Consider the following 15,229-nt stretch of genomic DNA (forward strand, 5'->3'; position numbering starts at 1 on the left):
TTATTTTTCCTAGGATAAGAAGCTTCTGTTTTTACCTAATATCGCAAAAAAAAATCAAAAATGGGCCTGGAATAGTGCCTTTTTCGCCTAAAAGTTTATCGGTTTTTAGATATGTATAACAACTGTAGTGGGCTCACCTGCAAACAGGCGTCGGCAAACAATTGCGAATGCGGCGCACATGTGACAATAAGCAAAGGTCATTATAGTGTTACGACCATACGACGTACGGGAATGAGTTATCAGCTGTCTAATCATAGACAACACAATGTCGAGCCTTAAACTGTAAGCCTGTATTGGTATTGTTTCTTTTATTTGGCTGTCGAACATTATTTATGGTTTGAAATATGATTTTATGTAAAATAATTGATATGAAAAAGCCGTCTCATAAGTTATGACCCCATTTCACCACACGCAAGTGGCAGAAATGACAATGATCAGCTGACGCATTTTTCTTGGCCGAAGTCAGAGCGCGCAGCCCGACGCACCACCACCGCACCACAAAGTATGAGCAGAAGCCGCGCCCAAAGCCAGGGCCCCGGTAACGTGAGGTAGCCGAGTCGGGGCAGCGTGCGCTGACCCAAGCCGGGGCCGCAGCTTTGGGCGCGGTCTACCGCATCCCCGCGGGCAGCCCCGGGCTATCACATGACACCGGGAGGACGCGCGGCTCCGGCTTGGGTCATCGCACGCTGCCCTGACTCGGCTACCTCACGTTACCGGGGCCCTGGCTTTGGGCGCGGTCTACCGCACCACCTAACAGGCGTGTTCGAAACCGCAGGAGCTGATGATGAACGGGTTTATCGAAACTTGATTGGATGAGCATATCGGTAATAGCGATTTCAGTGTGTGCATTTATTGTTCATAGTGGTGTGAAATGTGGTTGGGGTACGACCGACAACCCGTCGGGGCGAATTTCGCGCTGGGGTACTCAAAATTTGAAGAATTTAAGACGTTTCCATGAGTTTTGAAGGTATGGATAAGTTCTAAAAATCCGGTTCTCCTTATCTGGGCCATTAACTCCATACGGTCCAGGAAAGCTGGCACACTACCTTTAATGCATTTCCTTTATTCCTTTAGGAGATATAGCACTTCAAAAATCACTCTGCAGTGACCTCGTCAAAATGCCCGGGGCTATATCTCCTAAACCGCTGACCGTAGGGGTCTGGCGTTGTCACCATTGACTTCAGGGCATAAGAGAACCCTGTAGACAAGATTTCATCAAAATCAAAAATGGTCGGGTGTAAATCTGATAAAATTTTGGTCGATCTATCGTGGAATGCCCCTAATATCAATGGTACTTAAATGCACTAACTAAACAGTTATGTTGTATTGGTAAACCGATTTGTCTCTACAATAAATGTCTGAAGGTGATGGGTGATTTGTGTGCCTTGATGCTTGTTTAAGTCTTTTGCAAAGAGAAGGGTATCAAGTTTTAATTTTGCTGAGAAATTGTCAAAATTTGGAGTGATGATTCGAACTGCATTTATAAGTTTTACTCTTTGTGTATGGTAAAGTGGGCACCAGAGTATGAAGTGAGTTGTGTTCTCATCGTGATAACCGCAAGCACATACTGGGCTGGGTGTGTTGTGGTGTTGTATATTGAACAGGTGTGCCTTGAGAGTCGTCATGCCCACTCTCAATCGTGTGTGTAGTGTGTTACGCGTTTTGTTGCCGAAAGAAAAGAAAGTGGGTGGCTCTGGTGCCCCAAATCGCTGCCAGACTTGACGAGCAAAAGCGGAGCGGGATGAGGTGTTACGCAATGTGTCTGGGAGAGTATTCCAGAGTCTTATTGTCGAAGGAAAAAAGGCTCTATAGAAAGAAGTGAGATTGGTAGGGGGGAAAGTAAGAGATTGAGCATTGCGAAGTCTAAGTCCCGTGGCGTCTTGTCTGGTTTCTGTCAATATGTCTTTAATGTATGAAGGGAGAGGAGGATGATTGAAGTAAAGTCTGTGAAAGAATAGAAGCTTATGAATTAATCGTCTTGTCTCAAGTCGTTCCCATCCTAGTTCGGTAAGTAATGCGGTAGTTGGTGTTCGATAAAGCGTCCCTGTTACAAGTCTGGCACAGCGGTTCTGAAGCGTCTGGAGTCGGATGGCGTCAGTTGATGTCAAATGTCCGTCGTAAACAATATCACAATAGTCGAAATGAGGTGTTATATAGGTAGAGTAAATGTTGTTCAAGACTGGTCTAGGAAGAAGCTTAGCCACGGGATATATCGGTCCTAGGAGAATGTTAATTGTCCGAATGACGTTATTGATGTGTGCGCGAAAGTGAAGGTCCGTCGAGAGTGTCAGTCCGAGATGTTTATGACTTGTCACGGTCGGTATGTCCTGCCCGTCAAATGCGAGTGCTGGAGGACAGCTGTCTCGTCGGTTTGTAAATGTCTGTTGTAGTGTCTTTTTAGCGTTGAAGGTGATGGCCCAGTCAGTCCCATATCGTTTAATCTCGTCCAGGTCGTTCTGCAAGGAGCGTCTATGATCCTGACTGTCGTGGGGATGGGAAGAATAAAGTGAAGTGTCGTCAGCGTAAAAGAGAGCGTCATTTTTGGTCTTGTTTGATAGATCGTTGAGGTAAATTAAGGCCAGAAGAGGTCCAAGCACCGAGCCCTGGGGGCAACCGGATAGTATTTTTTGGGATGATGATAGACTGTTTCCAACACGAACAACCTGTTCGCGATCTGTAAGGTAAGAGTTAAGCCAGGCTAGCAGAGAACCGGAAATATTGCACTCGATTTTGCATTTTAAAAGGAGTCCATCATGCCAAATTTTATCAAAATATTTCGAGATGTCAAAATAGATAGCTGTAAAGTTTTGACTTTTGTTTCGAGCAGAGTATAGCTGGTGAGTTAGATACAAGAGCTGAATTTGTGTGCTATGGCCCGGACGATATCCACTTTGTTTTTCTGAAAGTAAGTTGTTTCCATTCAAATGAGAATATATCTTGGAAAAAACGATTTTTTCGAGAATTTTAGAGAGATTGGGAAGAAGACTAATAGGACGATAGTTTGTTGGATCTGAGCTAGATCCCTTTTGCTTGAAGATTGGAGTGACACAGGCTTTTTTCCAAAGTGAGGGGAACCTTCCTAGTTGAAGTGATTTGTTAAAGAGTTTGGACAGAGGTTCATCAAGTAAAAGTGCACACATTTTTAATAATTTGTTAGGAATTTTGTCCGGGCCTGTTGCCTTGTTGATGTCTAAGGAATTTAGAATTTTGAGAACTTCGGGCTCGGTGACTTGGACATCCGTTAGCGGAGGAATAGGGGGAACAGGAATAGGGATTTCAGGCATTTGCAAGTTGTGTGTGTCTAGTCGAGTCTGGGATGCAAAGTGGTCATTTAAGATTGTCGCTTTGTCAAAGTCGTCTGAGATTGGTATGCCGTCTTGATTTATAAGCGGTGGCATGCTACGATGAGTCCTTTTTCCGATAATACTGTTTAAAATTTTGTAATATGATCGTGGGTCCTTTTTATGGTCAAGAAGTTTGTCAATTTGGTTTTGTATGTGTCTATTTTTAAGTCTTTGGTTTGTCTCTGTGGTCTTGTTTCGCTGTCGTCTCCATCGTTCCCAGTCATCGTCCGTGTTACGTCTTTTTGCTATGTTGAAAAGCCTATTCCGCTTGCGTATTTCTCGTTTAAGTTCAATGGTAAGCCATGGTTTGTCGTGAGATTTTATTGTAATTTTTCGACTTGGGATGGCTGCTTTGGCTGCAGTTAATAGAGCGTCAGTCAAGTTATATGCTGCGTCGTCCAAGTCACAGTCCAAAAGTCTGTCCCAGTCAGTGTCCATCAAAAGTCGTGAGAGCTTCGATATTGAACTTTGAGCCAGCGTCCTTTTGAAAAAAAAAAAACGAACTATAGTGTCAATGTTATGATATTTATTCTCGACGAATTTCTGTTGCAGCGATACATACGTCAAGTGACCATCCCACGTTAACATTAGTTTTGAGCTGAGATAGCCAAATTGGGCTCCCTGGCTCGCAATTACCGGTTTGGTATTCACAACATCGGGAAATGCCTTAAATTGGAAATATTTAAGCCGAAAGTCTGCAGTACTCGAATTCAGAGGACCTAATGCATTTGAGGGCCCCTCTGAAATGTATTCGTCAGCGCAGATTTAGCGATGTCTATATCGTATACTAAAACCTTGGTAAAAGACAATTACTGCTGTGGTAGTATGGTACTGCCTTGTGCACAGCATTTGTCCATTTTAAAGATGCCAAAGTATTGCTTGATATAGATAGACAAATTGAATTATAAGTGGAAAACAATGGGAACGTTTTTGGTTATATTACTTTAAGTTGGCTACACATGTGTTTCGATATAAATCTTTTTCAAGCCATAAAGACAAAATAAAATGTAAATAATTCGCCCAAACATCAAAGTTGTCAAAATAGTTTGCGGCACAGATTAAAATTCAAATAGCAATGCTTCACACCCGTCGCTTCTCACTTTGCACTTCTAGTTTTTAGATCGTGCAAAATAAGTTCAGCCGTAAATCTGCTCAGTTTCACTTTTCCTGCATTACCATTTAGATTGTCAAAGATGTGAATATAAGCTGCTTCTACAGCCTGCCTATGCTTCTTTGTCAAACCCCTACACAACACAGACATATCATCCCAGTTGGGGAGATGTCCCGCCTCATCTACGTGTTGCACAAGGGCGTTGGACAGACGGTGGTACCTAAGGTCACTCTTATGCTCCTTTTGCCTGGTTTTAATGCCCCTGTATGTTTCACCGACGTAACATTTATCACATGCACCACAAGGAATTTTGTAAACCACACTATCCTCATTAGTAGAACCTTTCTTCTTCGTTTGCACAAGGTTTTTAATGGTCAGGCCAGCTGGGGATGAAATATTGATAGTTTCCCTTACAAAATTGTCCACAGCTTCTACTTCTTTTGATGCTGGGACTGAGAGATACCTCCTCTTGCTATTCCTTGTGGCGTTTGAAGCTCTAGCTCGTATTTTGACGGCCCTCTTCTCTAGCTGACATAAAAGACCTGGCGGGTACTTGAGTCCAATAAATACTTCTTTAATGTAGTTCAGCTCGTCCCTGATAAATTCTTCTGAGCAAATGCGAAGTGCTCGAAGATAAAATCCAAGCAGAATTCAAGCAGATTGATGGCCTGGCGATGGGTTCGCCGTTGAGCCCGGTACTCGCCTGCCTTTTCATGGAGACATTAGAAGCGGACCACTTCTTGAGCATTGCTGGTACCGATACGACCTGGCTCCGGTATGTCGATGACATTCTGGTCATCATCAACAAAGATGTGGATTTAAATTGTATTTTGCAGCAGCTGAACAGTGTGCATCAGAAGATACAATTTACCTCCGAAGAGGAGGAAGATGGCACTATTGCATTTCTGGACGCGTGCATCCATAATCGGGGCAACAAGGCTGTATTTTCAGTGTACCGGAAGCCCACCAACAAGAATGACCTGATACACTTCTACTCGGCGCACAGCAGTCGAACAAAAACTGGAGTCGTGCTGGGATTTTATCTTCGAGCACTTCGCATTTGCTCAGAAGAATTTATCAGGGACGAGCTGAACTACATTAAAGAAGTATTTATTGGACTCAAGTACCCGCCAGGTCTTTTATGTCAGCTAGAGAAGAGGGCCGTCAAAATACGAGCTAGAGCTTCAAACGCCACAAGGAATAGCAAGAGGAGGTATCTCTCAGTCCCAGCATCAAAAGAAGTAGAAGCTGTGGACAATTTTGTAAGGGAAACTATCAATATTTCATCCCCAGCTGGCCTGACCATTAAAAACCTTGTGCAAACGAAGAAGAAAGGTTCTACTAATGAGGATAGTGTGGTTTACAAAATTCCTTGTGGTGCATGTGATAAATGTTACGTCGGTGAAACATACAGGGGCATTAAAACCAGGCAAAAGGAGCATAAGAGTGACCTTAGGTACCACCGTCTGTCCAACGCCCTTGTGCAACACGTAGATGAGGCGGGACATCTCCCCAACTGGGATGATATGTCTGTGTTGTGTAGGGGTTTGACAAAGAAGCATAGGCAGGCTGTAGAAGCAGCTTATATTCACATCTTTGACAATCTAAATGGTAATGCAGGAAAAGTGAAACTGAGCAGATTTACGGCTGAACTTATTTTGCACGATCTAAAAACTAGAAGTGCAAAGTGAGAAGCGACGGGTGTGAAGCATTGCTATTTGAATTTTAATCTGTGCCGCAAACTATTTTGACAACTTTGATGTTTGGGCGAATTATTTACATTTTATTTTGTCTTTATGGCTTGAAAAAGATTTATATCGAAACACATGTGTAGCCAACTTAAAGTAATATAACCAAAAACGTTCCCATTGTTTTCCACTTATAATTCAAAGTATTGCTTCCAAATGACGCGATAGGAACACCAGAGGCCCAAAAAATAAACAAAAATAAAAGTCTAATTTCTAAAAAAGGTGAATATTTTTCGGTATATTTTGGTAGATATTTATTTAGGCTTTTCTTTTTAACCACGATACATCTAACTTACTATTCAAACAGAATCCGTCTGTCTGTGAGTCTGTGTGTCCGCACATCGTGTAGTGGGTTCAATTTGTTACGGCTACAGGGCAGACGGTACGAGGTAGGAGGTTGAAATTTTCACACCTTTTAGGTGACAGAGCGGGTCAGCGCCTTTTCTAGGTTCCGACTCGCTGGGGTGCACGGTTCGCGCGTGGGGCGCGCTGGAAGAACGCCAATGAAATTTTGATCGGTTCTCATATCTTCATTGAGAGCCGGGGTCGACAAACTTTGTGGACTAAATGCATGCCGATCGGCGGCGGGTGCCTCGCATTGGCGGATGGGCAAGTTTTTAATTTGAATAAATAGTGTCGAGAGAATGTGTAGATTTTTCGTTCAACAGGAACAGTTTGCGATACAAGTATAAAAATGCACCGCGTTTGCCGCAATGCGCCACAATTATCTCAGGGCGTCATTTTTGCCGCAAATCGCACAGTTTTGTCAAATATAGTCCGATATGGGTGCAATTTGGTGCCAAGATGCATGCTCAATCGCCGGTTGAAAATGCACCACGTTTGTCGCAATGCGCCACATATGCCACAAAGCGCCATTTCCGACCAATACGATTAAGCGTAATGGAATGGCACGAATAGGGGCAGGGCTGGGAACACTTTAAGTCTGATATTTTAGTACTGATTGGATCCAATTATTCTGTGACCTGACATGACCCAGCGGTGTTCGTAGGGGTAGGGGTAGGGGTAGGGGTAGTGGTAGGGGTAGTAGTAGTGGTAGGGGTAGGAGTATGGGTAGTAGTAGTGGTAGGGGTAGGAGTATGGGTAGTAGTAGTGGTAGGGGTAGGGGTAGGGGTAGATGTAGTGGTAGGGGTAGTGGTAGTGGTAGGGGTAGTGGTATGGGTAGTGGTAGGGGTAGTGGTAGGGGTAGTGGTAGGGGTAGTGGTAGGGGTAGGGGTAGTGGTAGGGGCAGGGGTAGTGGTGGAGGCAAAAGCAGAACAGTGGCCCGGGCTGATCCCAGCTGGACGACAGGTGACCTATGTGACCTGACCTGACCCAAAGTGACCGGGGCTGACCCCCTTGACCCGTCTTGACCCTGTATCACCCAAATTTCATCCAACAAAGCCCTCAGAACAGTTCTGTTTTAAATTCTCTTCACATTTCCGTCCATATCTATGCTTCTAGACAACACATCGACATGAATCAAACACCATTCGAAAGCAAATTGGCTGGTGCCGCAATTTTTTCTACCACGCAGCAAAGCAAGTGGCGCAGCCGCTTGTCTATATTACTATTTGTGGTGACGTAGTTTCTGTCTATTACGAAGGTCGCGACATGGTGCTACGTAGCGCGGGTTACAGGTCACACCGTTGCACCTACCGCGCTGAAGTTTGCGCAACTCATAGAACAATGATGGACAACGTGCCTTTGATGGGTCTCAGCTCGATCGGATCGATAGCGAGCGCGTGGCGCGTGCCCAAAAAGTGCAAATTCGCGTCATAGACTTTACATGTATTAATCGGCTGGCAAAAACGGGCGAAAACAGCCAAATTTGCCCGACACGGGTCCGGTCCCGGTGCAATATCTCGGTAACCGTGGGCCCGACCGGTACGGGGAAAACAGCATCGTGTAGAGAATCGAACGGGCTATCGAATGGTGTGCGGTGCAGGGGTTGGCACGCGCCACGTGCAGCGGGAAAGACACTTTCTTTTAAAAAATGGACGTTTTGGACGGATTTTGGAATTTATATTAATTTCAGGTGATCGTCAGACGGAATGAGTTGAAACAGCGCCTATTAGCAATAAAAATGTACCGTCTCACATGGAAAAATTGTGAAAAGCTAATTGATCAAAAACAATGTGGAAAAAATCGCTGAATTAAATGGTATTTGTCCAAAATGTGCCACTAAATAATTACACGGATTTTGCTGCTTAACCTGATACGTTTGACAATTGAAAATGCTATCATTGGAAAGAGCATTCAATTCTCTCCAAGATCCAATCATCACGTTTGCATGACAAGCAACAGTATTCTTAAAAATATAAATGTTTCAAACCTCTGCAAAACGATTTTTAGTGAAAATTATCTACGCCTTTAATTTGTCATAAAACTACGCGCCTAAATTATAAAGCACATTTGACAGATTCTGAAGTGGAAAGCATGCTTATCAGACACGGGCACCTCGATGCGGTGGATATTTTTTCCACAAACCAAAACGTTTAGCCGTCAAAAAGCAATCGACCGAAATGGATAGATAACCCAACCGACACAAGAACAACCGAACATCCGCCGATCGAAAATATCCCTTTTCGCGTTGCGGAGCACGCGGGTCACCCTAGTCACTTCTATGTTAATTCATTAGCTTGTTTGAAGGTGAGAGGGCCCGTTTAAACAAAAGTCACAAAGCTTTCAGGAAATAAACAAGCCTGGCCAATAACCCACTGACTTTTGTCAGCTGTTAATTATAGTTAGCACAGATAACAGTAGTAATTAGGCATCCATTGGTCCCCCCAGAGGATAACATATCCCGCGCCCCGCTGGGCTATTCAGCCATACGCGCCCTGCTGGGGGGGGGGGGGCAGATTCTGCCCCCCCCTGTCTAACTTCCGAACCGATGGTCGTAGAAAGACGGGAAAAACGGCAATCGAAAGCTCTCAACGAGGCGAATCTTAAGAGCTCAATTTTTTTTGCTTAAGTAGGTCAGAGGTCAGGTCAAGGTCAGGTCAAGGGTACAAAATGCAAGTTTCTACAGTATCGGCCTTGCACCGTAATTGCCGAAGAATGGACTGAGACTGATTGCCCAAAACGTGTTCTTAGGCTACCAAGACAATATTCGTTGCATACAATATCATTCAAAGGTCAAGGTCAAGGTCAGGTCAGGTCAGGTCACCAAAAACAAAATATAGAAAAGGGCATGTGCGACACATGTTTTATGGGTCATTTTATTCATAGAATTCAATAGGCACACTCAATTAGTGATATGGACCATCTCTGGATGAATTTCAGGTCGAGGTCAGGTCAAGGTCAGGTCAAGTGAGGTCAAATTTTGAAGTTGGTTGTTAAGGCCTAAAAAGGTGTCTATCTGATGCAGTTTTTCACGTCGAGTCGAATGGTGCTATTTTTGTTTCCGTACAAGGTCTAGAACTTCCAAAAATTTATTTTTCAAAAATTTTGTGTGTCGTGACGTCATAAAATTTTGAATAACTCCCACATTTTTGAACCGATTCTTCTAAAAATTGGTATGTAGGTGCACATAGACCACTTCTCTGACATATATTCCGGTTGTTTCGATACACTCAAAATTTTGGATTTTATAATTATTTTCCAAAAACGTCGGTTTTTTGAAAAAATTTGGGCCAAAATCCAATATTTTCAAAAAACCGAGATAGCCATTTGATAGACAAAGTAATATTACGTATAACCTTTTTTGTTACATCTTGATTTCTTTAAAAATGAAGATGTTAGCGGCGTTTGAAATTTTGCGATTTTTGAGGCGAAAATTGCGAACATGACGTCACTAAAACGTCATTTTCTCAAAAATTTTCCGACGAATTTCGTTCAACTTTTCAAGGAACGTGTCAAATTGACGTATGATAAGGTACTGAAAGTTTGACGTTGATGGCGTAACGCGTTTAGAAGTTATTGGCGAAAAACGGGAGGGGGGCAGATTCTGCCCCCCCCCCCAGCGGGGCGCGGGATATACAATGGACATGCACATAAAATATACCGATACACATCCTACTCATACAGTGGAAGGTACACCCAACATACTACTTTTTTATATGATGGGACACCAGCCAGTGATCTGGTTCTCCGGTTTTCCCCAGACCCGCGTATGCGCCGGTCTAATTATTGCAGGGCGACAGCATTCAGGGCATATTACCGGTCCACATGTGTCGGATGTCCTAATCGGTAGCGTCCCCTCCTCAACCCCCGTTGCCGATACCCTCAGACGGCATTTACACCATTGAGGGCTTAACTACACCTACCTTACCTGTGACCTTTGAGCAGACACTTGGGGATCGGTGAGATTGGCATTTTGCAGTTACCGCGTGGTGCATATCTCGTAACCTGATCAGCCATGTCACTCTTTCTCTGTCGGTGCATCCGCCGACACCCCGGCACGTAATCCCGGGATACGGGTCACTCCACTGGTACGGTAATTAAGACCCCCTCCCCGTCTCCCTCCCCGTCCCCACCCCGGCGGTGTCGGAGCCGGCTTAGGAACCAGTCGACACCGGCCCCGACCCCGCCTGACTTGGCGTCTAATTACACTCCACTGAACTATATGGTACTTGTCTGTGAAACTGATCTGACTGTGAAATATAGGTTGGTAGGTAAGCGTAATTTATAGTAATAATGAGTAATAAGTAAATAAATGGTAATAAGTGAAAATAATAATAGCAAAGCAGCTACATGCAGCCATAGAAAAAACATAGAAAACATATTAGGCCTATTTACAAATCAGTGCTTATATGTACACAGAGCGTAATGCCGACGAAACCAAGCAAATGCACTTCAAAAAAGAAAATGAAATTTTTCAATTTATTGAATAAACCGATTTCGATGAAGCAATACATTTTTCAAGAACAACACAAAACCAAAATCCATATTCAGCAGTTAATAAAAAAACAGCTTCCCAAAACCAAACATGACTTTTCCAAATCGAAAATACACTAGAAAGGGTGCAGGTTAATGAAAGTTTGCATCTGTTTTACCCGGCTAACCAGAGGCCGGCTCTATATAAAGTGTCGGCCGGCCGGCCGGGCGCGCGGATTGCCACCCTGTCAGGGTGACGGGTCGCGGGCCCGGCCAGTGCAGTGGCCTGGGGCATTGCCCCGGCGAGGACGGGTATGTGGTCCATTGGCGGGGAGATGCGGGGCGGGACAGGGTCCCGTAGAGCTTCCACCGTGAACTTGTATTTAAGCGCTTACACTGTACATGAGTGACATATGTGATGCACGAATGATGTAAGTGTAAATATCATATATGCGTATATGAGAGAAATAAATATGAAAAGCTTACATCTGCTGCCTACGGCTCCGCGTGTTTAGAGTGTATTTGTGGGTCTGATCTTCATTGTGGTGGCGTTCAGGCTGTCGTTGTGTCGCCATTCATGCCAAAAGACGGTTACGTAGTCTGATACTCCGGGTTTGTACAGTCCGTTGAGGTTGGAAATGCAGCAGGATTTGTACCACCAGGCCCCTTGGTTGTTAGATGAACAGTTGCCCGGCCAAATGTCGTTGTCCCTGTCAATAGTGGAGAACTTCATTCCCTTGTGGTAGGTAAGACTGTCTCCGGCGGTCCCGAAGTAGTCGCCAAAGTCAATTCTGTATCCCTCATCCTCGGATTCGATGGCGAACTTCTGGTAGGTGGCGTACGCCGTCTGCTCTTCAAAATCCGAGAGATCCACCCTTAGCTCGTAAACGCGGTCTAGCTGGGAGGTCAGCTGCCAGAGATAGTGAAGTCCCCACCAGAACTCTCCTTCTAAACTTCCCAGGCCCCACTTGTAGGCCTCCCAGTCCTGGAAGAAGTCCTGCCTGGGTGTGATGTCGGCTCTTCTCTGGAAGACGATCCATCCCTCGCCATCGTCCATGTCACAATACGCCGGGGTCGGAGTCAGAAGATCTACCATTATCATGTAGACACCACTGGCTGTTCCTTGAGGCAGGTCACTGCAGTCGCGTACAAGTGAAGCCTGTTTTGACGTACCGTTGACATCAGAGGTCAGCCCAGAGGTCAGGTCAACGGTGCACATCAGCAGCCAAAGAACACAGACCGCCACTGGGGGACGCGGCGCCATCTCCATGGTGCTGCAGAAGAACGTCCTCGGTGGTCTAAGAGGAACAGTCGCCTCCACTGAAGGTGTGGTCGGATCGGCCCGTTTTATACTGCCTCACAGGTGTCTGGTTCACATCCATTCCAGACCGAATTTCACGAAAACAGCTGTTGCATCTGCATCCTCTGTCTGAAGTCAAATGCGCAGAACTGAACCGGGAAATTGAACAATTGTGTGTCGACTGTGGGTGCTGAGGCACCAAAATCCGTGCAAGGAAGAGCTATCTTGCTGCAGTGGAAATAGCTTGTGAAAATGTCATATGCTGAGGCGAGAACAGAGATTATTTATCTCGGCTGTCTGGCGTCGTCCAGATGCGCAAAAAAGCACAACATAGCCCTATTTATAAGCGGTATTAGAGGTTCCAGCTATTGATCATATTTCAAAAGTTGCTAAAACTGGACGAACCCTAGCCGGAATGCTTAGATGCTGAGATGAAAATTGTGAGTGATGTCTTTTGGAGACTCCTCTCTGCTATTGTCTCAGCCATGCATGTCGCACGAGGCGAGATTCTGTTCACAGTGATCAGTTTCCGATTTTCTACGACCGCACTGTGCGATTGCGCTGCATTGCGACCGTTCTACCGTGCTGATTGTGTTTTCAAATGTGGATTGATCACGTTTGGTAAGAGAGAAGCCGGAGCTGGACCTGGCATACAGCCGGAGCAGACGGAGTCGTAACATTCTGACCGGAGCCGGAGCCGGAGCCGCCGAGACATTTTATGAACAGCCTGAGCCGGAGCCGTAGCAACGAATCGGAGTCAGAACAGTTCTATTTCTATGGTTTCGTATCCCTACTCAATAGCGCATCGGTTGATTTCACCAGAGACGAATGGCCCATGATGGTGGTTTGCTCTGCTAGTTTTATTCTTTCTTCTTTTTTTTTTTGCTCATATTATGAGTGTCTTTCCATGCCAAGATTGTTTATTTAGGACTGCAAACGCACGTTATTTACAAGCGAGCATTTTATAAACGCTGAATATAAATATAGCCGATTACACTGTTCTACAAAAGCCTTGACAGACGACACAATCTTACGTAGACAGCAACATGACCCACGTCGACACCGCTCGTTACATCCCCTGCATTTTGGTCGCCAGTTTCAATAAAAACGTCCAACATGTCCAAAACTTATCGGGACAGTTGGTTCTATTTTGATAGCTGAGCTAGTTCGCGCCCCGTTGGGCTGCTGGCGGACCCTGCCATCTGTTGGGGGGGGGGGGGCGTTTCGGCCCCCAAAGATCTCAGAAAGTTACCAACCGATTTTCAAAATTCAAACAGCGTTTGATAGTTCCATAGGGAAACTACCACGTGATCTAATTTCATTGACGTAGGTGCAACTGATGGCGTCACAGGTCAGGTGAAAGGTCGCATTTTCACCGTTTACAGGCCTTCTAAGGAATGCGTTATGACATCGAGTAAAAGGGATGTTATCGAAAATCATCGACAGGACGTTGGCTGCCTAATACCAATGTTGCTAAATAAAATCACTGACACCAGATCAGGTCACGTAGGTCAGTTCAATAACGGCCACAATTGGACCCTGACCAAACTAGGGTAGTGTGAGACATGTTTTATGGCCAATTTCATATTTCAAAGTCAATTGTGTGGGCTGTGCGACCATTATGGCCAGTTTAGGTTACGTTCTGGTGGAGGTCGGGTCAAGATCAGGGCATGAAGGGTCAAATTTTAAAGTTGGTATTTTTGCATAAAGGGGTAATTATTCGATGCCGCTTGCCACTGGAAATTCAGTGGGGGGTCTTTTTTACGTTGCGCTGTCTAGAACAACTAAAAATTGAGTTTGCAAATGCAAATTCGACTTAAGCAATTTTGAGCACTTTTTCGACATAACGTTGCCAACAATGATGCTATCGATCTCAAATTTGTCATGTCGGTGGGCGACCGTTAGTTCTATAACATATGTTCCGGTTTGCCAAGGTGTGAAAGTTTTTTGGTATTTTAGGGTAATATATGAAAAAAGCATTGTTCAATTTGGGATCAAAATCCAAAAGTTAGAAATTAGAGATAGCAGTTTTGTAGCCCTGTTTAATGTTTTGTAGCCCTCCACCAAAACTTTTTCTCCCTTCAACAGTCAACACTGCAGGTGTGACAGCTTTTCATGCAAAATCTTTTTAGGTCTAAAGTGGCAGATTATGACGTCAGTCTGACGTCATTTGTGGCCAACCTATCATACGCTCTACAAAATTTTCGCGACAAGATGTAAAATTGATGCAGGGAGAAGTCCTGAAAGTTTGGTGACGATATCTGCAATATTTTAGAAGATATTGGCTGAAAAGGAGATGGGGTCGTTTCGCCCCCTCCCCTCCAACGGTGCGCGGGCTAGCTACATACATAGATGGAGTGCTTTTGAGTGGCCACAAGATGCACCTTTGCTGAGTGCAACTGTAACTCAGAGTCGCGATTCGACGCATCATACGAGTATGTTTCGCATGACGGAGCCCAGTAAGACCGTACAAAAAAGCCAAGTGGCTTCTTTTGGTGTGGTATTGTCTGCTCACATCTCATGACGTGTGTCAACCTAAACTGATCGGCTACCACCAGCCTGATCGTTTTTGGAAATTTAGAAGGTAGGGTTGAAAAACGTTAGTGTTAATTCAAAGGATTTTGTAACCAGTTTTCTGTACCAAGGTCCATTAGCTCAGTTTTTCGTGCGTCCATTTTTTATCATTCTATTCTCTGATGATCGACAGTTTAACCATAACAACCTGTAATGTCGGGATCTCCCATTCCCAGTGGTTTGGCATGTGCTGAGTCACTAAATAAACCATAGAAATTGTTACACAAAAATATTACACCCATGACCCTGACGCATTATGCCAGCATATGCAACAAGTAGGTACAATACACACCTCAATAAAAATAAACAAGCACGCGAACATTTTCAGTTTATCATG

General features: G+C 44.6%; 1 protein-coding gene across 1 annotated transcript; it reads right to left on the reverse strand.

The window, feature by feature from the left end:
* Positions 1 to 11,026: 11,026 nt before the first annotated feature.
* Positions 11,027 to 12,314, reverse strand: LOC122390230 (techylectin-5B-like). Its single transcript, XM_043382962.1, has one exon. The coding sequence runs from the start codon at positions 12,286 to 12,288 to the stop codon at positions 11,530 to 11,532; it is 759 nt and encodes a 252-aa protein (XP_043238897.1). The 5' UTR covers positions 12,289 to 12,314; the 3' UTR covers positions 11,027 to 11,529.
* Between the last annotated feature and the right edge of the window lie 2,915 nt (positions 12,315 to 15,229).

The sequence above is a fragment of the Amphibalanus amphitrite genome, unplaced genomic scaffold (assembly GCF_019059575.1).
Source record: "Amphibalanus amphitrite isolate SeventyFive unplaced genomic scaffold, NRLGWU_Aamphi_draft 000387F_arrow, whole genome shotgun sequence".
Classification (NCBI taxonomy): Eukaryota; Metazoa; Arthropoda; class Thecostraca; order Balanomorpha; family Balanidae; genus Amphibalanus; species Amphibalanus amphitrite.